Here is a 24,270-nt window from a genome sequence, read left to right as displayed (position 1 = left end):
TTAAAATTGAATATTTTATTAGGAATTTGAATATAAAATTAATTTAAGAGACGTAAATAGCAATAGTCTGGAAACCACATTAACTAATTGTAAGGTTTCGGCTCTATTTTCTGTCTTTTCTACTCGAATCCCCTTTTGCTCGATGAGAATCGTGACGGCTGTGATCTCGCCTTTCTTTATGTCGATCTTTCTCATTCCTATCCCGTTCATGTTTGCTTCCACGACGATCTCGAGAGGTGTCGGATCGTCGTTTTCGATCAACTTCATCTTCAGCCTCCTTTGGTCTTTCATCTCTGTAGCTATCCTTTTCACGATCAAAACTACGACTACCGCTCCGATCTCGACTGTAATCACGATCACGACTGTCATCTCGACTGTTACGGTTAGAATCCCGACTATCACGATCGTAGTCACGACTGTGATCTCGACTGTCACGATTGTAATCACGACTGTCACGTTGGTAGTCACGACTGTCACGGTGGTTGTCACGATTGTCACGGCGGTAATCACGGCTATCCCGGTTAAAACTTCTGGGGCGATTGTTTTCTCTGTTCTGATCTCTGTCATGATTACTGCCAATATGTCCTTGTCCCAGTACTTCGACCGGTCTGCAAGAAAGTTTAACATTAGCTGAAAACTACCCCAGTATTCTGTTGTCGGTAGTCTAGATGTACTCTTGTCTAAGGACTGAAGATCTAGAAAATATGGAGCTCTCCAAAGTACCAAATACAGCAACCGGGACGGGACTGGGAGGGGGAGGGGGGTTGGTACTGGGAGGTCAGGATAAAGAAAAACCAAGGAGAGCAACGTAGCAGAGGTAAGGAGAGAGGAGTGAGAAGTAATCTGGATCAACGTTCGATCTTTGCAGGTTTCAATCGAAGTGATTATCAAAGACTTCTTATACATACGTACTGGTTGGGCTGTCGTAAATAGTCTTAACAAACTTAGCCTCCTCAACAGGAAACCCTCACAGTTTTTGCGGTGCAGGCTTGGGATCCCAATGTAAATCTACAGTTGTATCTCAAAGGTACAACTGTACAACTGAACACTGCATTTCATTTCTAGGACCCTTAAAGGGAATGAAGGGTGGATGGGATAGGGCTAGTGCACATAACTCTTATCTCTTGTATCACAGATTTGATTACCAGACTCAGCATCACATGAGAGTAAAGTTTGTTAGGTCTCTTCCTCGATTCAAGGTTTTTTTCCAGGTTCTTCTAATTTGATCTCTAAGTTAAATCTCGCCCTGACTCAGATTAGCCTAGATGTTATTCTGAGTTTGATCTTTAAGTCAATCTTGCCCTGACTTAGATCAGCCTAGATGTTGCTCTGGGTTTTATCCGTGAGTTAGTCATGCCCTGACTTAGATCAGCCTAGATGTTGCTCTGGGTTTGATCGGTGAGTTACAGTAGCCTTGCCCTGACATTGAGGCGGTTTCAGGGTATTGATAAGCAAGATGTAATATCCCAAGATTAAAGCTTTAATGGGTAAAAAAACCAATGTAGATACTTTATATTAATATGGGAATTCTATATTTATTCAACTTACAATGGTCGTCTAAAAGGCCTATCCCTGCCTCCAAATCTTAACTGTCCTGATTCTTTTTTCCCACCAAGACCACCACCTGTGAATGAGAAGAATACATTTGACTCACTATCTCATTTCAACCAATCCCTGATATCATGAGAGCTGGACATTATAAATGTACAGTGTATTATCTGTAGGTTTTCCTGCAGAATAAAATCTTTATTCTTGGCTTTCATGTGATGTCATCAAAAAACTAAAATCCAAAGTAATCACTCCATGAAATGTTTGTTGAATATGTTCCAGCTGAGTGGTGAACGCGGTGCGCAAAGCATCAGCAGATAACACAGCCTTGGTTTTGATAATTTAGGATATCATCCTGAATCTCATGCAATAATTGTTTAATATTTGGTGATGATATTTTCTCTATTGGTAACTATGAGACTGCATAAACCTACTGTAGTTTAAAGATCTGCAGTCCACCTACATACCCAATCTCCTTGGTATCCATCCTTTAAGCATTCTTTCAAGCTCATAGTCAACTAGAATTTCATGTCCATCAATATCTGTTTGGTACATTTCCTGATATCATAGAATAAGTGGATAAAATACATCAGAAATTTCACCTGATTAAAGGTTTTGATCACACAATGAAGTAATAATTTGTTTGGAAGAAATGGCAGTTAAAACGTTAGCTGCATTAAAAAAGGGAAATGGATCAAGATTGAACAAAAGGATGTCACAGAGGGGATAGGGTAAATGAAAATGTTTCATTAATCAGCAGCAAAACCCAATTGACATCATTATAGGAATAAATTACTAATGAAATTGTTTGGACAATAGCTCATTATTCAATAATTGCAGAAAGGAAATGTGCTCAGTCAATGGAGAGACGATTCTCTGATTGTTGGGTTAACTGGGATAAACAAATGGGAACCATAAATTAAAACAATAATAAATTAAACTACAGTGTTGGAGTACTTACTCTATATGCAATCTTAACATCTCGTTCATTTTCATACTCAACAAAGGCATATCCCCTCGAGAGTCCAGTAACTTCAAAACCAATAAAATTATCAATCAACTGAGTAATTAGGATAAAACAACCAGGATTTATTAAATATTCAGGGTTAATGTATAGCTGTAAGTGTCGCAAGTCATGCATTAGTGAAGCGATACGATTATATCACTACACGAAAAACTGTGAACTGTGTTATTGTATCAACCCTTTTATATGTACTTGCAGAAAATATCATTCCCCCCCCCCCCCCCCACCAAGGAGCAAATTTGTAAAAGGTCCCCCAACCTCCAGGAACTTCCAATTTCTTTCATACTAACTCTGTAATTTTGTTCTATTTCTGACCCCCTCCCCTCCAGAATTTACAATTTTCTCTGTGGATGGGGTATATTTTCTGGAACTGCACAATGTGTAGTACAATAAACCAAAAATGTTTAACATGCTTAATTAGAGCTTGATATCATTTGTATTCTGATCCACTCCATCTTTCCATTTTTTTTATTGCTCACTGCTCCCTCATACACTTGCTTGCTACATTATGGAAAACTAATACTTTATATAGATATAATAAGAATTTATAACACACTAATCCAAGTATAGGAAAAATGTTTGGTGTATGGGAGTTAATGCAGCAAGGCTATTTGAAACTGAAGCTCTGCACTAATTTAATGACAAATTAAAAAGGTGGGTGAGGTCACAGATGACTGAGGATAAAATCCACATGCACACTGCTGATACTATTATCAAAAACATACATACCAACATCTCTCACAAGCCTGCATCTTTTGACATTGCCATATTTTGAAAAACATCTAATCAAAGTTGCTGTGGATAAAATATTTCAAAAATAAGCCATCATTGACAGGTTTTCCAGCCAGACTGTATTTTATCAAACTATGAAATAATGGAACAAGGTCATGCCATGAACAGACTATAATATAAGGATGTGCCTACACTGTAATTGGTTTGACAGATTGATCTAATCTTGAATCAATCTGACTTAAATCCAGGCTAAGTTTGGTTTAGATTGATTGCAATATTTGATAATATTCCTTGTTCCTACAGAAAACTCAATACTAAATTACACACAACAGAAGTCTGTTCACATTGGCAAATTACCTAATACAAGTGAGCAGTATTAAATGCAAATACAGTACATGTATATCCATAGAAATGAGTTTACTTAAAATGGCAGAAAAGATTGTCCTCTTTATGGACATAAAGAGTGTAGTGAACAACAAAGTAAACTAATTTTAAAAAATTGCAATGCTTTGATCAAACAATTGGTTGTTTTCAACTATTCCCAAGAGGATCAAAAGACAAAGACATGGCAGCCATGCTGGTGGACAGGTACAAAAGGATCTAATGAGAAGTGTTTTGTTAAAATCCACCAGACAACGTTACGTTAAAACAAAGAATTTGTGGCGTGGGCGCTTTCTAGAGTAGGAAAATGTCACTCAACCAAATAGTACAGCCGCTTTCAGTGTCGTCATGCAACGCTTTCATCAGGTGTGATTAAGTTTGGATTATACCATTCCCACCATCAGTTAGAAAGATATACTTTGGATCGGTCTAAAGTAACCACCTCTTGCACAGGTCGAACTTGAATCAAGAGTCAAGTGATCTAAATTGAAGTGTGAATGGTCTAAATGTGTGGCCGTCAATTTGAAACAAATAACTCCTGCTAGTGTGGACACAGCTTAAAGTTAGCAACTGTGTCCTATTTCTCATGCTGGCATTATTCTTTAATGTCAGCAAAATTTGTACTATTTAATTAATGAGTTTTCTGCAATATTTAAATTGCTGAAAGTCAAACACTCAGGATTTTTGGTTGGGGGAGAAAGAAGGGACAGGTTTTTACCATTCAAACAGCTACTTTAAATAGATCAGTAGATTTTATAGGCTTATAATTAAGGATATTTGACTCTGTTCATAGTTAACTATGCTCTGTTCAACTCACCTTCTGTAGTATCTCTGTTCAATCTGCCGACAAATAGGGTACAGTCTGGATTTCCTTCAACTCTTTTGTTTGGTTTATCTAGAAAGAGGTAACACAATCTCTGTTATATATCTAGAGATACTTGAGGCTATAGTTGAGCATTAAAGAGCTACCAACATTTAGCAAATAATGCCCTCCATATTGCTTTATCATGTGGATACGTGTCGGTGCCGTCTATACTTCCAGCTTGTAATGGGTGATAAAACTTTGCAAGCTGCGACCAGTTGTGATATGTGGGTACTTCGTATTTTAGTTTATTTTGCATCTCCAGGCGAATCTTCTGCACTTTGTTCAGTATTATTGTTCGTGTGGTTTTGTCTGAAAATCTTCTTGTAAGAGACAGCTGTCATTGGCTGCCAGCGGTCTTCCCCAGCGCGCGAAAACATCAAAAAATAAAGACCATAGTGGGAGGGGAGGGTTATCTATACTTTCACTCAGCCTATTTAAAAACAGATAACATGTTAGAAAGATAAGAATTTTTTTATCCTTGGTTATTTTCTTATTAAAGAAGAAACAAGAGGTTGATTGTTTGTTGTGTTTTTAATCTGTTAAAAAATAAATATCAGAACCAATCAAATATGACCCCCACCCCTCCCCTTTGACAACAGATTTCGCACGCGTACGCATGCGTACAACAACAAAAACATGAAGCGGCAAAAGCGCACGTGAAGAGAACCTGGGAAACTCCGAAGGAAAACTTTTCGTCCCAAATCTTTTTTTTTTTCTTCATGCTTTAAGGAATTTTCACCGGGCTTCAAGCCATGACAATGTCAGAAAGTTCAAGTGGTATTAAAAAGAAGAAAGAAGATGCTCTTGTTGCTGTTACTCGACATGTTAGAGCTCTGCTCATCTCTGCGCCAAATGGGTTGAATATTGTGGAACTACAAAATGACTATCTTAGTATCATTGGTAAACCATTCCCCTACAGAGAACTCAGCTATAAAACGCCTTTAGATTTACTGAAAGCAATGCCTGACGTGGTTAGAACAACCTGGGACAGAGGAGAGCTTATTTTAAAAGGTAAGACATGCAGAAAACACAACATGGCGCAGACAGTGGAACAAGAAGTTATGGTTACCCTACTACTGGGGCTAAAGCTTTTGGTTTTGATATCTTCTTGGGAAAGAAAACGATACCCATGTCTTTAGTAGTCCACCTGGCCACCCTCTACCTTTATCTTGAATTAATGCTGAAGTCTTCTTGAACCAAACCTTTTACTGTAATATGAAGTATAAGATTATTGAACCAAACATTCCTGGTATGCTTTTTTTTACTGGCATTCATAAAATACCTTTGTTTATTTTCCCTGAGTGAAAAAATGGCAATATTGTGCAATAGTACCAGGAGTCTTCAGGACGTTACCCAAGAGACCTCTGTGGGCTTCTGCTATAGGGTTTCTGTGTATAAGTCCAATCGATTAGCATGTGCCAGCTGTCAATCAGGTGGAAAATAAGCTTTGTTGAAAATTGACAGGAGGTTTCACACAAATGGCTCTAAATTAATGTTTGAGTGTTAAATGAAAGAATTATGCAAATTTGACTTTGCAATGTTACATGAACGCTTTTTACATACCTGTGAGTTAAATTTAAGGGCGCTCTTTTGTAATGGACCCTTCTTAAATTTGTCTTGAATGCAAGGCTAACACCGACATACAAAAGAAATGCAATAAATTCCATTGAGGAAAGTGTTTTTTTTTTTGTATTTCCATGTTAGCCTCACATCTGCAATGCTTTTAAGAAGGACTCTTTCGTAATTCACTGTCATTAGATGATACTAACACGTTACTTGTAATATCTAACATGCAGGTATTGCAGATGATACTAGCAAACACATTGCCAGACTTGTTGCAAAACAGAAAAAAGATTCCAAGAAGAAGAGAGCAACCCATGTCATCATCAGCAGGCGGACCGCTCAAACTCCTGATGTTCCTTATTATGTCAGGAGTAAGATCAAACAACTGTTAACTTATTATCCCAGTGGTATATTGGGCTCTATGTTTTGTGAGGCGTTCTCTAGACATTTTCATTCCAACCTTGATTTTAAAAGACTTGGATTTTCTGCACTTCAAGATCTGCTCAGAAGTCTTTCAGATATTGTAAGGATGGAGCACATGAAGGGAGGAGGATATAGAGTCTATGGTAAGCAACTGCTAATCTATCAAATATAGAGTATTTAGTTAGTCTTGATATGACTATGAAGGGAGGAGGATATAGAGTCTATGGTAAGCTACTGTTAATCTATCAAATATAGAGTATTTAGTTAGTCTTGATATGACTATGAAGGGAGGAGGATATAGAGTCTATGGTAAGCTACTGCTAATCTATCAAATATAGAGTATTTAGTTAGCCTTGATATGGCTATGAAGGGAGGAGGATATAGAGTCTATGGTAAGCTACTGTTAATCTATCAAATATAGAGTATTTAGTTAGTCTTGATATGACTATGAAGGGAGGAGGATATAGAGTCTTTGGTAAGCAACTGCTAATCTATCAAATATAGAGTAGTTAGTCTTGACATGGCTATGAAGGGACGAGGATATAGAATCTTTGGTAAGCAACTGCTAATCTATCAAATATAGGGTAGTTTTGGTATGACTATGAAGGGAGGAGGATATAGAGTCTATGGTAAGCAACTGCTAATCTATCAAATATAGGGTAGTTTTGGTATGACTATGAAGGGAGGAGGATATAGAGTCTATGGTAAGCAACTGCTAATCTATCAAATATAGGGTAGTTTTGGTATGACTATGAAGGGAGGAGGATATAGAGTCTATGGTAAGCAACTGCTAATCTATCAAATATAGAGTAGTTAGTCTTGATATGGCTATGAAGGGACCAGGATATAGAATCTTTGGTAAGCAAAGTGTTAATCTATCAAATTAATATGGAGTAGTTTTGGTATGACTATGAAGAGAGGAGGATATAGTGTCTATGGTAAGCAACTGCTAATGTAATATCGGCATATTGTAATGACCCTACCCCCCCTAAGGAATTAACTAGCACGCGCATGCGTACTTTAGTAAGTGTGCCATGTGAGGATTTCGAAATAGTAAAGTTGTTTAATTCTGTTGGTTATGAAGACTATTTCTCTTCACAAACATAGCGAACACTACACTAATCTATCAAATATAGAGTAGTTAGTCTTGATATGGCTATGAAGGGAGGAGGATATAGAGTCTATGGTAAGCTACTGTTAATCTATCAAATATAGAGTACATGTAGTTAGCCTTGGTGTAACTGTCTCAGTTATGGCTAGGCTATTTTACGGATCGATCGGACTAGACACTTTAGATCCCTTGATCTCTTTTAATCTTTGTCGTTAAATCAATCGTAAAACTATGATAAATCAAATGAAATAAATTGCTAACTAATCTTCCTGACAATCATACATACATGCAATCATACAATAATCGCGATAGAGCTTAAAGAAAATACAATAATTCCTTAAATAATACAAGTAAAATCATACCTTGTCTAGCTGCTTGCAAACTTGAACTATGTTAAACGTGTCTCGTGTCCACTTACTTAACTCATATGACAGGTTAATTATTAAATTATTACATGAATCAATTGGTCTTTGTTCTATGTAAACATATATGTCTTTTAATAATCATTTCCGATAAAACTCATGACGTCAGTCACACTTGGTATGACTATGAAAAGGCATGTACCAAACCAATGTCATTGTATGAGGATTTATTCTCCATCCAATCAAAAGCCAAAGTATGTTGTGAGCACGGTGCAGATACTGTCACATGTCATAAAAATGAGGGGTTGATCAAGACCAACTTCTATGATACATTGATTACTTTTTGTGGTATCATAAATTTAATACATGTACAATAACTACTGCAACTGTATTTCATCCCCACCCCCTCCCTAAAGGTCATTTAAGAATTACAATGGTATTTTTATTATATTTTTTTAAAAATCAGAAAAAAAATGTTTTTACTAATTACTCTTGGCCAGTCTATTTCCTTAATTTCACTCAGATGTATCAAATACTATTTAAAAATCTGTTTACCCCTTCTTTGGGAATTAAGTTTTTGCATGTCTACTGTCAGTAGTTTATTGAATGATAAATGGCAAATGAATTGGCCTCAGTACAGTAACAGTGTTAAAGTGCACCTAACCCCCGATACAATACTTTCAGTATTGATTCTACATAAAGTGAATAGTTCAATCATGGTGGAATATTTCTTCATTTGAATGTTGCGTCTTTAAGTTATGAGTGTATTGTTTTAATTTTTTATACCAAACACTAGCCATTATGAGACATCAGATTTCAATAAACATTGTGGAAACCTTGAGTATAATAATGATTCTTTTTAAAAGCTGTTGGTATGAACCAGTCAAAATGTGTATATTTAATGAAGCCTAGGGTGACGTCACAGTCAGTAACATATTGGAAGTATACACCTTCATAACTTAAAGACTCAACATTAAAATGAAGAAATATTTCACCCTTCAACTATTTACTTTATATAGAATCAATACTGAAAATATTGTATCAGGGGTTAGGTGCACTTTATAATACAGTGTATGCAAATGCAAATATGTAAATCCTAATTAGCCCCACCATCATGCAGTTAAACATTAGGCTTATTTAACACATTTTATCATCTGTGTAACAAGTTTGTTGTTGTTATATATTTATAGGAATTAGTAACCTTCATAATGTAACTGAAACAACACCACCAACATCTAGATCGTCAAGTGTAATCAGTGACAACTCAAGAACCAATTCAACTGCACCCTTAAAAATCCAATCTGAAATTGCTAGCAAACTTATAGATAAAGTTAAGAATTTACTGGATTCCAGTTCAGGAATCTGTCCAGAACTCAAGAACCAAGTTACACAGGTACATTGCAGTTGGCTTTTATTGTTCATTAATTTGGAAATAAAATGAAAATTTCAAATAACGGAAATGAATAATTTGCAATTTATTAAATAGACCACAGGCTGTTGGATGAAATAGTAAATATTAATTAAAGCAACAAAAATTAATTTTCTTGATATATGATAAAAACATATGTCTTGTGTATTAAGTTTTTTATCGAATTGTATGCCCATAGATACACATAAGGTAATTACTTCTAATTTATTGGGTTGGATTTATTTGATACTGATTTCCATGTTTTTTCCTTTTTTTATTCTTCATAATTTGTTTCCATAATGTGTTTTTTTACATTAAAATTCTTCTTCTCAATGTTTGTTGTAGATCTTATGCAAAAGACCCAATGGTGTTTGGGCAGCACGCCTACCTGTTGAATACAAGGTAACTGCTCGGACTTACATTTTTGTAATCATTTATTTTTTTTCCCATTTTATTTTCATTGTAAACTGCCTCCTGGTTGACTCAGTTGGGCAATGGAAATATCTCCAAATGGTCAGACCTTTGCAGTGGCTTGGATGACAACATAAAACAGTGTTCCCGTCTCACTTGGAGACTTTAAACATACGTGTAGAGGGCCACAAGTTTATCAGTGCTAGGTTGGCAAACTTCACGTATCACCCTGTCTAAATAAAGTCCATGATGCTGATGATTACTGTTATTATTATTACTAACAAAACTGATCAGAACTTACCATTTGGTTTCCCAATAAAACACCATAAGGATGTGATCTCTCTTCAAACAATGGTCTAGACACTTGAAGCTCTATACAGTACTAACTTATGCAATACTTTGTCTTCTATCAGCAATTACCTCTTGAAGGTTCTTCTTCGGTACATTTCAAGTTTAGTCCATGCTCCTTACTAGAACCATATAGTATTCTCAACTGCTATTATAATTATATGTTATAACCATTTTATTTTTAGACTGAACTAACTTTTCAATATGATATCAACATATTTAATGCAGAAAGCTTTTGACAAGGAATTGAGAGTGCGTGACTATGGATTTACAAATGTAGTTGAGTTAGCTGATGCAATGCCAGATAGAGTAAGAATAGAAAGACCAACAAAAACTGGAGACTGGCTGTTATACAGCACTAAAGACTTCTATGAAGGTACTGCACATAAGGTTCATTGTGTGGAATTATTATTTTTTTCTTTATGGCCTATATAACTTGTACCTAAGTATTTGTCTTGTTTGTCATCAGAGCTCAACCCAGTGGCATCGAATACAGCACAACCTGCACAAAAGCATGAAAAACCAAATGATTTATGCAGGCAACAACAACACAGATCTAATATACAAGATGGTGTAGGACAAGGCACATACTTCAAGAAGCTTACAGTTCCTGATTCAGGTTACTTCAGTGTCTATATTTCCCACTGCATTGATCCTAATAATTTCTGGATAATTTTTACTGATGAATGGCCAAAACTAGAAGCAATTGGTAAAGATCTAAGGTAAATTATTCCAAATTTTTTTAAATGAATTTTTTCTTCACTTGCTCTCTGAAGAAGCATAATTTACTGCAAACGAAATGAAGTTACCCAGCGGCTTAACAGTCTTAGATTTTTTCTCTAAGTTAAATTACATTTTCATGTACACAAATTCATGTACAGAATGATTCTACAGAATGATTGAATTGAGTTCGCACCTCACTGCAATCCCTACATCAAATGCACATACAGTTCAGTTATAATGTAGTTATTGTTTACTGATTTGCTTGAAATATCACATTTCAGCACATTTTATAATGGTTCAGAAGGTGACAGGTATAACATGCCTGAGAAGCTTGTCTCTGTAGGACAGGTGAGAATATTACCTTCAATTAAGGAAGTTTAACAAATTTGATCTGCATTGTACTTCTCTGTCAGTAAAGTTTACTATAAAAATTTATTTTAGGTTTGTTGTGCTTGGAGTGCAGATTTTGAAGACTGGTTTAGAGCTGTTATTACTGGTGTCAGTTCCATGCAGAATATTGAGGTATGGTTGTGTACAGATAGAAAATATGCATGAGAGGCATTGCTATGTAGTAGTGGGACGTCAATGAACATTACAGTGTATCTTCTGGTACATGTTTGTAACACAATTGGCAAATAAACCAATAGTACCCTTGTGCTTAATTTGTAATCTTATGAGAATATTATAAATCCCCCTAGTTCCAGAATTTTGTCAATGTTGTTTTGGCTAATGATTCAGCATTGGTCCATTCAACATTGCCAGGGGGAGGGGGAGGGGGCTGGGGGAGAAGAGTTGCTTCATGAGGGGATTGGGCTTCCTGTGGTTTAGTTTCAAGAAGGTACTGTATTTGTTGGGTGATTGAAGTTTTGATTCATTTACTTCCTCATTACAGGTTTTTTATGTTGATTATGGTAATAACAGTAGAGTGACATTGTCAGAACTCAGAATTCTGAGGTATGTACAGAGTAACTATGTGATTATATTTTACTAATACATACCTGTACTGTTTGGTCTTGGGAGGGGTTTATGTCAGGGGTGCAAGATGAATGTTGCAAGCATTGCTTATTTCTGTCAATAAACTAACCACAAAAGTGAGGGTCATCTTAACCTACAGACACACAGTGTGCAACAAAACACATAATGTTGCAGGCAATCAATGTTGCAAGCCATGTCACATGATGCAATTTGTTGCACACAATTTGGCTGAAAACAATCCAACTTCAGCAACGTTGCCTGCAACAACATTGCACACAATTATTGCACTGTGCGTCCTAGCTTAAAGCCTTTTGGGAACAAATTACAGCTTGAGGATGCTCAAAAGAAGAGAAACTGTAATTTGTAGAATATTTTAGGTCCATCAAGACATTGATAAGTAGTTGGAACATTTGATATCTGGATGCCCTTGCTTAATATTTATTACATATTATTAATAATTATACACTATTCATATACTGAAAATTATTGAAATAAGTATACTGGTCAGATAAGACTAGTCATTCTACATATTATCTTATGCTGAAACACAGGAATTATATTTCTAGTTATTATATAGTTAGGATACTACGCAAGTGCTGATTGGTAGAAAACTGTGCTTTATTTAGTGAACGGAGCACAAGGCTGACACCATCTGACACAGGATTCATATTTGTTAAATAAATAGAATTCCTTAAGCTCTGGTAATTGTTTTTTAGATCAGCATTCTTGAACCTACCTGGTCAAGCCGTTTATTCACAACTGGCCTACATTAAACCACTTAAAGGGGTAATATACTTAAAATAATGATCATTTTATTCATGATTAAGCTTTCTTAAATATCAATGTATATTTATTATACTTGTCCTATCAATTGTTTAGAATGAATGGTCTCCTGGTAGCTGTCATCGTTTTTACCACCTCACCAAGAATTATAAAGCTTTGTTTGGTCTTCTTTGTGGAACTAAGGTCAGATATGACCGGTATAAATCGTTTTTTTTTTAAATGTAAAGCTCATGGTCTTATTCACAAATTAAGATGACTTTTATGCAATACTTGGATATTATTTGAATATAGAATTTTTTATCATATTATTAGACTATATGTTTACATACAGTTGACTCAGTACCATGATGATCATTATCTGATTAACTCTTGCATTGCATTCCTTAGGATGGGAAACTCTGTCTTTGTCTTAGTGATACTACATCAGAAGAAGATGTGCATATCAATGATTTACTGGTTGATGAAGGTTATGCCTTGTTCTGTCCTGATTCACCTGTCAGCCATGACTCCCCTGTCAACAAGTCCTTTTCCAACCAACCTTTACATGCCATTGAAAAGGTAATATATGATATAGATACTGTAACACACTGGTAATCAAGGATAGATCCAGGAGGTGGATTGGGTGGCTAGCCATCCCTTTTTGGAGTTGAATAAAGGACAAGGTCAAATATAATCAAAAGAACGCTATATGATGCACTTTCTAGGTAACAGCCTGGATCTTTCACTGGGTGAACCTAAAGTTATGACACAATGCTTTGTTTTCTGAAAAGAAATATTTTAATTTTGCAATTTAATTTATTTAAGGTGGAACCAAACTAAACAATTAGTCTGGTTCCACCTTAAATACAGCTGTAAATTTAGATATAAATTAAAGCACTTGTGCTACATACAGTATGTGCTCTACCATGGACACTTCATTCCACAAGTTTTTCATTTCTTTTTGAGAACTTTGAATTGTGCTCTTCACCGCTAACCTATCAGGTATCAGCACTTCACATTGATATTTTGATATTTCATTAAGGTGGAGAGTCTAGATTTAAACTGCATCAATGTCAAAAAAAAAACAAAAGCTAGGAAAGCTTTCATGGTACATCGCCTAGCACATTAATCCTTAAATAACTTAAGGTTTAGTGATTAAGTAGAGTTGAGTGTAGAATAATCTTCAATTTCAGTGTAATCCAGAGAGCACAACTATCCGTCACCCACCAGGACTACCCCCTGCAAGGGAGGGACAGCAATTCTTTAATCAACATATTGCATCTGCAATATCCAGCTGTACTACAACAATACCAGGTTTGTTAAGGCCTGTTTGTCTTGAATGTAAAGTTAATGGATTTCATAATGGCTAGGACTAGCCATACCATAACTACTGTACATGACAGATTAATCCATACCATGGAATATCTAATGGGGGATCCAAGGGCGGGGTTCCAAGGGGGCAGCATTTGCTTTACATGTACCTTTCTTGTTTCCCTTTGTGTGTCCAAAAATATCCCCAGGGCCAAGGATATAGCATTTCTGAAAACTGTTGCTGGACCTCCTCTGGTTTCGCTTTGTGTATATAGTCAGTAAGATTTGATTGTAGCTGAAGTTTTACACCCTCTTCCTTCCCCTGATGCCTTACATGATTGTATCTTATTTGAGTACTATATCCATGAGACTTTAGGTGGGCATTTCTACAAATGAGATCAATTTGATTATGTGGCTTACCATCCGAATTTGTCGTAAAACTTTGCAGAGCTATCTTTATTTCATTTTGTAAAAAAAAAATTACAGTACATCAGATTGGACCAACGTTGGATAATTCCTTCATTCTGAGGCTGTATTCTCTATAGCATAAGGATAGGATATTAGCTCATATATGATTTATTATTTTCTTTGCAGAATTCCCACTGCAGTTGAATATTGACTACAACAATGAATCTTTTATGAACAGGTAAATGGTAGTTTACTATAGCCATGCTCAACTATAGTGTTAGCAGTAGACATTGTATGGCTATATTCTCTCCACCTGATCTGAAATAGTGATGTAGAAATGATGTCACTGCAAAACTGAGGTGTCATGAATATTGATCAGCCAAAAATATAATAAAAAGCCTGCCATTGCAATAAAAATATAAAACTAGTGAATTATTGTGTCACTGTTATCAAGTGTGTATTAAAAACGTTATTTTCCCCCTTTCATTGCCTGGAAATCCATAATTTTGAGAGGAAAGATGACACCTCAGGATTGCAAATTTTCTCGATTCTGATTGGCTAACATTTTCTTTCAGACCAGCTGGCTTTCTTTCCTTTCCTTTTAACTCTCTTCTAACTACAATCTTACCATGACTTAACTGATAGGTTTGTTAGTCGTGATAATCATCTGCAAGATGTGCAAGAGAGAATGCCAGAACAGCACACAGAAGATGTGTCAAGAAAAGATAAAGATGAAGGTGTGTTTGATACAACATGGCTACTTGCTATCAATAGATCATAATGTATTGTAGTCTCTTGTTGATCAATGTAATCTGTAGATGAAGGTGTGCTTGATACAACATGACCACTTGCTATCAATAGATCATAATGTATTGTAGTCTCTTGTTGATCAATGTAATCTGTAGATGAAGGTGTGCTTGATACAACATGACCACTTGCTATCAATAGATCATAATGTATTGTAGTCTCTTGTTGATCAATGTAATCTGTAGATGAAGGTGTGCTTGATACAACATGACCACTTGCTATCAATAGATCATAATGTATTGTAGTCTCTTGTTGATCAATGTAATCTGTAGATGGTGTGCTTGATACAACATGGCCACTTACTATCAATAGATCATAATGTATTGTAGTCTTGTTGATCAATGTAGTCTGTAGATGAAGGTGTGTTTAATACAACATGGCCACTTGCTATCAATAGATCATAATGTATTGTAGTCTCTTGTTGATCAATGTAATCTGTAGATTTAAGTTTCACCTCTGAATAGTGATGTTTATTTGTCAGTTGATGCAGTGGCTAGTGACGATTTGGCATTCATCAAACAAGTCTGTGAAGAGCTCGGCGATGATTTCCAGGAAGAATACTATTTGAAAAGGTAGTTTAAAATGATTTTGCCGTAATCAAAAGATTGTTATATTACTCTACTTAGAAACATTTTGTTGACTAAATAATGTTATCCAATAGAATCAACCTGGTAGACATGTGTACTATTCATGTTATCAACTACCACAAGAAGCCTTATTTAACAAGTGCAGATATATCAGCTCTCTTCTGGGACAGTGACGTTCTGCGCTCAATGGTATGTCAGCTTTTACCTAATGTAGCTAGGGTAATACAGATAGTTATGTTAGTAGAATAACACCACTGCTTTTACCTAATGTAGCTAGGGTAATACAGATAGTTATGTTAGTAGAACAACACCACTGCTTTTACCTAATGTAGCTAGGGTAATACAGATAGTTATGTTAGTAGAACAACACCACTGCTTTTACCTAATGTAGCTAGGGTAATACAGATAGTTATGTTAGTAGAATAACACCACTGCTTTTACCTAATGTAGCTAGGGTAATACAGATAGTTATGTTAGTAGAACAACACCACTGCTTTTACCTAATGTAGCTAGGGTAATACAGATAGTTAAGTTAGTAGAATAACACCACTGCTTTTACCTAATGTAGCTAGGGTAATACAGATAGTTATGTTAGTAGAACAACACCACTGCTTTTACCTAATGTAGCTAGGGTAATACAGATAGTTATGTTAGTAGAATAACACCACTGCTTTTACCTAATGTAGCTAGGGTAATACAGATAGTTATGTTAGTAGAATAACACCACTGCTTTTACCTAATGTAGCTAGGGTAATACAGATAGTTATGTTAGTAGAATAACACCACTGCTTTTACCTAATGTAGCTAGGGTAATACAGATAGTTATGTTAGTAGAATAACACCACTGCTTTTACCTAATGTAGCTAGGGTAATACAGATAGTTATGTTAGTAGAATAACACCACTGCTTTTACCTAATGTAGCTAGGGTAATACAGATAGTTATGTTAGTAGAACAACACCACTGCTTTTACCTAATGTAGCTAGGGTAATACAGATAGTTATGTTAGTAGAACAACACCACTGCTTTTACCTAATGTAGCTAGGGTAATACAGATAGTTATGTTAGTAGAATAACACCACTGCTTTTACCTAATGTAGCTAGGGTAATACAGATAGTTATGTTAGTAGAATAACACCACTGCTTTTACCTAATGTAGCTAGGGTAATACAGATAGTTATGTTAGTAGAATAACACCACTTCTAGCCCGTTTTCAGTCTGTTCCACCTGTTATTGGCGTATTTTCATACAACATGAAAAGATCAATTTACACAAAAAATATTGTTGCTTGTGAGACACTATCCGTGTTGCGCGCAACAGCTTTCCCTTGGTGGACGAATTAGAACTTCTCTTCACAAAGCACTGGTATCGTGCGTTGCTAATGTGTCGTCTTTTACCAGTGTGACCTGTGTTCTAGTCCTGCCAGGCTTGGTGTCGTATGCGACTAGAGTTGTTTGTTGGTTCTCTCATGTGCTTCGAGGGTTTTCTCCGGGTTCTCCGGTTTTCCTCTCTAAATTCTTGTATGAAGTTGTTAACAGTTTGATTTGAAGTGATTCGTTTCAAATTCCATGATTTCTGTTACTTAGAGTCCCTCATCTGTTCCCGTACTCACTTTCTAACTCAGACGACGTGAGTTTTCAAAGTCATGCTTTTTAAAACGATTAAGTGCCTTTTTATTGTACTCTCTTTAGCTCCGTCAAAAGAAACTAGCCATTCCCAAAGTTGTTTTGTCTGCTGATGAAGATCGTGAGCTAATGGAAGAGTTAGTAAAGTAAGTGCCTATTTTGTAGATCGAAGTCAATAGATAATTTCATCAGGATTTGGTATTGTAGGTTTGTTGGGGTCAGACTGCTCAATTCATAAAGCCTTTCTTCAATCAAAACTTTGCTTCCTGCTCTTTTCTGCCCACTCCCCTTCCTCTCCCCTTCCTTCCCCGTTACTTTAAGGAGTTTTCATCCGGGGTTTCGGCATTTCATAATAATAATAATAATAATAATAATAATAATAATAATAATAATAATAATAATAATATCTTTGTTTACCCTGATTTAAAAAACCGATCAGCTAGACACGATAGAACAGCTGGTATGAACCGCTGATCAGCAATATAAAATCTATAAAAATCTATACTAAAATCTGCGATTGAGAACTTAAAAGCAGAAACACAAAAACCCCGCGCCCACAAAACATATATATGCATTGTTTATACGAGGGCTCGAAAAAGAAAAACGAAACAGAAACATTAGGCTACAAAAGATATATTGAAAACGCGTGATTTTCGTGCCTCAGTGTAGATTATTGGTTAAATAATTAAATAATGAAATAAGTATATGAAGAAGAAAAAAATCTATCGTACAGTACACTTTTGCTCTTTTTTATCAAAATCTAAAAAATACTTAAAAAGCTTGTTTTTAAAAATGGAAAAAGAGCTAAGTTCACTCAAATCCTTAGGCAAATCATTCCAATCCTTAGCAGCAGCAAACTTATATGATAGTTGCCCCATTTTGGAAGATGTTTTTGGTATGTTCAGTTATGTCATATCTCTCAGCGATCTATTATGCAAGTCCGATCTTTTCACTAGGTAAGTTTTTAGCTGATCTGGGCAGTTTATATTATTAATGATTTTGTAAACTAATTGAAGTCTTAAAAAACGCGCCCTACTAGATAAAGTTAAAAGAACTAACTTAGTACGCATATCCTGAGTGCAAGTTTTGCGATCACGTGATAAAATGATACGCATTGCCTGATTTTGAAGGCGATCTAAGCGCTGTGCATTCTGCTTCCCACAGTCTCCCTAAACTATGCTCCCATAATCTAATATTGGTAGGACAGTCTGTTTGTATATTCGTAACAGTACATTTCTATTTAAATAAGATGAAATCCTATTTAGCATCTTAAGTTTTGGATAAATTTTAGAAGATATGTAAGAAACATGCTTGCTCCAATTAAGACGATTATCGATATTCACTCCTAAGTACTTAAAATGTTCAGACTGTTTTAGCTTCTTGTACTATTATCATAATAATCACATTTTCCTCTTAGTGTGTCTGAGGTTAATTTACGTTTAAAGACATACAGGGTATAGAGCTTCGGTAGTTTCAATGTGGGACCACAACCAACGGCTAGTCCAATCTAATACTCTTTTTTAATCGCATATTTTTTCATTTCATTTATTGCAATAGATATGAGGTGAGAGGCATGGTTGATGACGGTTATCCTCGTACTTTTGTAACGTTATATCCGTTGACCAGGTAAATACCAATCAGAAGTAGTGCATTTCTCCTTGGTTTATCTTGGGAAGGGAGGGATGGACCATTAGATGATTGAGGGGGAGGTTGAGGGAGTTGGTTTTGCACTACCTTATTCCACTTAATTTTCGCGACTCCTAAATTTCGCGATTTTTTGATGGCGATATTTCGCGACACTTAATTTTCGCGGTTTTCCAATTTAGGTGAAAACTAAGTCACTTCGCGCTTCCTAATTTTCGCTTGACTTTATTTTCGCGACATCTAATTTTCGCGATATTTTTCAAATCGCGAAATTCGCGAAAATTAAGTGACGCGAAAATTAAGTGGAATAAGGTATATTTTATTTTTGTACCGCGTTTTTTGTGTGTGTGTTTGCTCGATATTTCTCTTTTCGTTTTGAACTATACTTCATGTAAGTAGTGCTAGGGTACAGGATCTTGGAGATTTGCGCTACCCCACCCCCCTCCCCCTCAATAATCTAATGGTTCGTCCCTTATTCCATCATTTGCCTCCATTGTACATTCTTTTCACATACGGGAAATGCACTTTTCTGTAAGACCAGCGTAGTTATAATCTTATAAATATTTTATTTCATTTTTTCAGCTTGCCAGAGATACTCAACACGTTTAATCATCCATTAGAGGAACTTGTTTCACGAGTAGAGCTTGAGATAAGACAGTTTGAGAACGAAGGTGAAGACTACTGGCTCGTATCGGTACGTGTGACAGACAGACATGTTTTAAACTGTCCATCAGTCTTGTTCAATAGCTGTATACATACACCGGGAACCTTGATTGATTATTCGTTATATGTTTTTATTTCAGGAGACTGAAAATGATTCTGCTGACTCAGAGGTAATAACACATATTCTCTACTTTCAGATTTCCATAATGCCTTGCGTCTTTGGGGGTAACCATTCAAAAAACTGTCCCAAATTGAAAGGTTTCTTAATTGAATTTATACTATACCTGCTTTTATCTGTACAATACTGATTATCAGTTTATTCCAAGTTATTTTTGCGTGTACAGATCACCAAGAGTTTTGGTCTTACGGAAAATGTATTGACTTACGAAAAAATATTTAAAATTTACCTTAAACGTCTTCAAGCTTCTATCTTTTTCTGTTTTTACTTCTTCATTTTGTTTTTGGATACCAAACAAGGTATTGTCAACATTGTCTGATCAGCTTTCAGCAAAATAAGTGGGTCTTTACCCTCTGGTTTCCCCCCAAAGACGCAAAGTATTATGGGGATGTGAAAGTAGGAAATAGCTGTATAACACACACACCATGACAACACGTCTGTACCACTACCAGGTGATCTCGTTTTGACAGCCCATCAAGAAAAACCTGAAACTAGGACCGCCTGATCAACTACAACAATCCTTTGCGCACGTTCCCCGAGATCACCTGGAAGTCCAATAGTGAGATCTGGTCTGACCAGAAAGATGTCCCAAGACGTTGAAAACACTTAATTTATTATAAAATGGTTCCGCCGTATCCAGTTTTGGTTGCCAGAATATTATTTAATATTTTACTTGGTACTCATGTAGATGATTGTACAGTCATAATGAAATAGTTTCAACTTTTTCTTGGGCGATCTTGAAATGACTGGGTTTATTAACGCATTTGCAACTGGTTACGACAACGTGATAAGTTTTCCTTTTGATCGTATTTTAGAGTCAAGACGAGGGATTCAGTACAGATACCGAACAACTAGCAGTAGAAGAGCTAAGACTTGTGATTCAAGCCATGCAGTTTAGAAGGTATCTTATCTTACCTTAGCCTTGGTGTTCACCTCTTGTTGTTCATTTACCTGGACAAACGAGGTAGCTTTTTTCTCATCTCAAAAACTACATCATCTGTAACTGGTCATCGTAGTCATAGTTAGCATGGGTGGCGTACGTCTTTCCCAAAGGTTCGGGTTGCCTGTGGACATCATATGTGAATTGAGAGAAGGAAAAACTCGAGTTACGATTTTAGCTTAACTCGAAAAAATATTTGTTCACTTTTAGAATCGAGTTACGGAAATAGCGCGTAACTCGAAAAATAAGGTTCAATCTGTTGGTTCGAGTTACGTAACTCGAGTTTGATTTCAACGCTGTTTGTCATCGAGTTACGCACAGATGTCAAAGTGGGCGTGGCCCCCAAAACATGGGTGTGTCCGAGCGCGTAACTCGAAAAATTAGTAACTCGAAAATCGTAACTCGAAGAATACCTTGTCTCATGTGACTTAAGTTTGTTTGATGTGTTGTTCTCTCCCTTGCTACGAGGGTTTTTTCCGGGTTCTCCGGTTTTCTCCTTCCGTAAAAATCAACATGTAAGTTGAGAGTTGTGTGTATAAAACATTGAATGTAGTGGTAGTGTGTGAGTGAGTGAAAAGTGTACCCAATTAGTGCGAAAGCGCTAGACCGACTAGACACTTAAATAAAGATTTTTTTTAAGAGAAAGAGAAAGAAATGGACGCCATTTTGGGTGAATAAGTCTGAAGACTGTCAAGCTTATTTTCAGATTTTGCGCCAAGAAGTAGGATATGATCTTGGTTGGGAGCTTTGAAAACTTTCAAATACTTAACTCGTAACAAGAATGATAATGCTTCATTAATAGACCTATCCCGAATTCGCTTGACTGGTCACGAAACAATGGTTTCAAGTCGAGGTTGAACTTGATGAATCAAGAATCAAGTTCAGTCTCGACTTCAAACCATTGTTCCTTGGTCAGTCAAGCGAATTCGGGATAGGTCTATTCTATCCTGTCCTTTCAAATACGACTATATTGAGGTCTAAATTTAGCTCTAAATATATTTTTAGAAAGCGCATTCTGCAATCCCTCATGACTCCGTCTGGCTCATGTTCTGCACAGAATACTGTAGAAGAACTAGTAGAAGTTGAGAATAAAATAGAAAAACTCAGACTTGAAGTATCGAGAAAAGAGAAAGACGATCAAAGTAAGTTTATTTGTGATATAATTGTTAATGATGATTTGCATTTTTGCCGAGTTCAAGGGAGATGTCTCCTGTAGAGCGTTTTCGCGTGACGTCACAGCTGCCATGTTGGTGTACCAAAACGATACATTTTCTAACCTTAAACTCTCTTTTCTAAAAAGTTTCTATTTTCAGGTACGCCAATATGGCTGCCTTCTCGCGTGAGTGAAAATTTCAGTGTTTGAACTGTGTTTGCATCGAGCGAACGAATGAATGAACGAACGAACGAAAAAAAGAATCGGAAAGAAAGAATGAAAAAAGGAAGGAAAAGGAAAGGAAAGGAAAGGAAAGGAAAGGAAAGGAAAGGAAAGGAAAGGAAAGGAAAGGAAAGGAAAGGAAAGGAAAGGAAAGGAAAGGAAAGGAAAGGAAAGGAAAGGAAAGGAAAGGAAAGGAAAGGAAAGGAAAGGAAAGGAAAGAAAAGAAAAGGAAAGGAAAAAAAAGAAAAGAAAAAAGAAAGAAGAGAAAAGAAAAGAAAAAAGAAATGAAATGAAATGAAATAGATTAGGCTATTCAGATCCTGCATCGCATGAGAATAAGAGCAAGGAACATCAACCTTGTACTGATTTGTTTTTCAGATACTGAGCATGGTCGTGTGTATCCAGTCGTGAAGGCTTCCTCCAATCACCGCCATTTGAATGCGCAATGTACCTGAATCAAGTGTCCTTCGGCATAGTGCAAGTATATAACTGTCATTATGGCAGTGATTTGTAATAGCAGTATTCTCCCTTCTCATTGGATCATTTACATTCGTTAATGCAAATTTCCTTTTGCAATCGTAAAATAAAAGTTATTGTTTTAAGTTTCCCTCATCAGCACACATACATGGACCTTTATCACGCGGCAGCCATGTTGACTGAAACAATGGATATCCTGCGTGTGGCCTCGCATTCAGTCGTTTCGGGACCAGGTTACGCAGGGTAAAACAAAGGTCTTTATTGTCATGGGAATAACATGGCGCTGTGTGATCAAGGTCCATATGGTCAGTATCCTTTGGTGTGACGTCACGCGAACTGTACATATGACCAATATCAAAATAACGTGTCTTGTGCTGCAAGGATAATTATTTTATAGAGTGATATAATCACCAATGAGGCGTAATTATTAGATAATATAGTATAGTTATAATATGAACCAAGAAAATATTGTACATAGACATGAATAAAACGCCATGAGCGGAGATGTTTTAGTTTAGTTTCAGAAACTAGCTTAGTCGTTTTTGAATTCTAAATTCCTTTTACAGTTTTAAAGATCTTGACAAATCGTGATCGTGTTTAAATACGTTAACTGATTTGTTTTGATGGACAATGACAATCTTTGGCTCAGATTGGAAGCAGTAACGTAGCAAAATGCAGATTGGGGTTGTTTATTAGGAAGGTTTTTAAACCATTAATGGAGAGAAAAAATGTATATAATTGATGGAGGGCAGTGTGAGTATTACTGTAGACTGGTACGTAATGAGACTAGGTTCATTTAGCTTATTGATAATAAGCAATACCTTACTGCATTTTGTTACTTATTCTAACAGTCAGAATCCAAATCGGTTTAATACAGTACAATAATACAACTTTTTTTTACAAAAGAAAAGCCATACACAATGTACTAACTCAAGGCCTTTAATTACGTCTTGTAACTTGCGGTCCAATCCAGTAGACCTGAGCGAGGCTCTACAAGGACAATGTTTTTTGAATTGACCGTAGTTATGATCAAGTTACAAGTGTTTTTATAGTCCATGTTTTGCTGGAAGTTGATTTTTCTTCACAATAAAGCAACTGTTTTTGATTTACTTGTTTTTGCGTTATCATTTTTTGGCGCCAAATCTAGCCTCCTGTGCAGCCGCTGTGAAGAGCTTTCGGTCCCCGTCACTCGAACTCGCGATCTTATACTCATTAATTATTCATGAGCTCATTGACCAACCAGGGTTTTTTATTTGTACCACGTGCAGTAGTTTAAAACCCCCATCAAATACGACCGCACCCATTTCAAAGTTCTAGTACTTCTTCTACTACTCGGACTTTAGAGTATTTCAAAGTACTAGAACTTTGAAATAAAAACAAACATAACAAAAAGAGTATAAGATGTGGAATTTCAAATGTCGAGGTATTTGAAATTCCACGAGGATTTTGAAACCCCAATAGAATACAACAACTTGTATTTGAAACATTACTTTTAATGAAACTTCTCAATTCATGGTACTGACTCCCTTAGTTACCGTTGCTACGTCTCACTAGCTTAACGAATTTAAAGAGAAGAAAGAGATAGAGGAGCTATCAATTTCGTGTCTATGTTTATCAGCC

At 36.1% G+C, this 24,270-nt stretch overlaps 2 protein-coding genes across 2 annotated transcripts; one reads left to right on the top strand and one right to left on the bottom strand.

The window, feature by feature from the left end:
• LOC116288421 (uncharacterized) lies at positions 1–4,906 on the bottom strand. The gene is made up of 7 exons (XM_031695208.2): positions 4,659–4,906; positions 4,503–4,580; positions 3,302–3,367; positions 2,510–2,580; positions 2,016–2,106; positions 1,549–1,624; positions 1–608 (listed from the first exon to the last, which is right to left on the bottom strand). Exons 1-7 carry the CDS (start codon positions 4,804–4,806, stop codon positions 104–106), a joined length of 1,035 nt encoding a protein of 344 aa, XP_031551068.1. The 5' UTR covers positions 4,807–4,906; the 3' UTR covers positions 1–103.
• A 299-nt stretch (positions 4,907–5,205) lies between these two features.
• Positions 5,206–23,759, top strand: LOC116288420 (tudor domain-containing protein 5). Its single transcript, XM_089024859.1, has 24 exons — positions 5,206–5,561; positions 6,347–6,679; positions 9,200–9,402; positions 9,763–9,819; positions 10,405–10,552; positions 10,646–10,898; positions 11,181–11,247; positions 11,341–11,421; positions 11,792–11,853; positions 12,591–12,660; positions 12,754–12,840; positions 13,045–13,215; positions 13,830–13,950; positions 14,542–14,593; positions 15,001–15,092; positions 15,644–15,734; positions 15,824–15,938; positions 17,440–17,519; positions 18,931–18,999; positions 19,600–19,711; positions 19,821–19,850; positions 20,674–20,759; positions 21,804–21,940; positions 22,552–23,759. Exons 1-24 carry the CDS (start codon positions 5,303–5,305, stop codon positions 22,626–22,628), a joined length of 2,853 nt encoding a protein of 950 aa, XP_088880985.1. The 5' UTR covers positions 5,206–5,302; the 3' UTR covers positions 22,629–23,759.
• The last annotated feature ends 511 nt before the right edge of the window (positions 23,760–24,270 follow it).

Source organism: Actinia tenebrosa, unplaced genomic scaffold (assembly GCF_029948245.1).
Source record: "Actinia tenebrosa isolate PJP-AT-01 unplaced genomic scaffold, QUT_ActTen_1.0 PGA_scaffold9__36_contigs__length_13948895, whole genome shotgun sequence".
NCBI classification, from domain to species: Eukaryota; Metazoa; Cnidaria; class Anthozoa; order Actiniaria; family Actiniidae; genus Actinia; species Actinia tenebrosa.
This window is presented reverse-complemented; position numbering and strand designations above follow the sequence as displayed.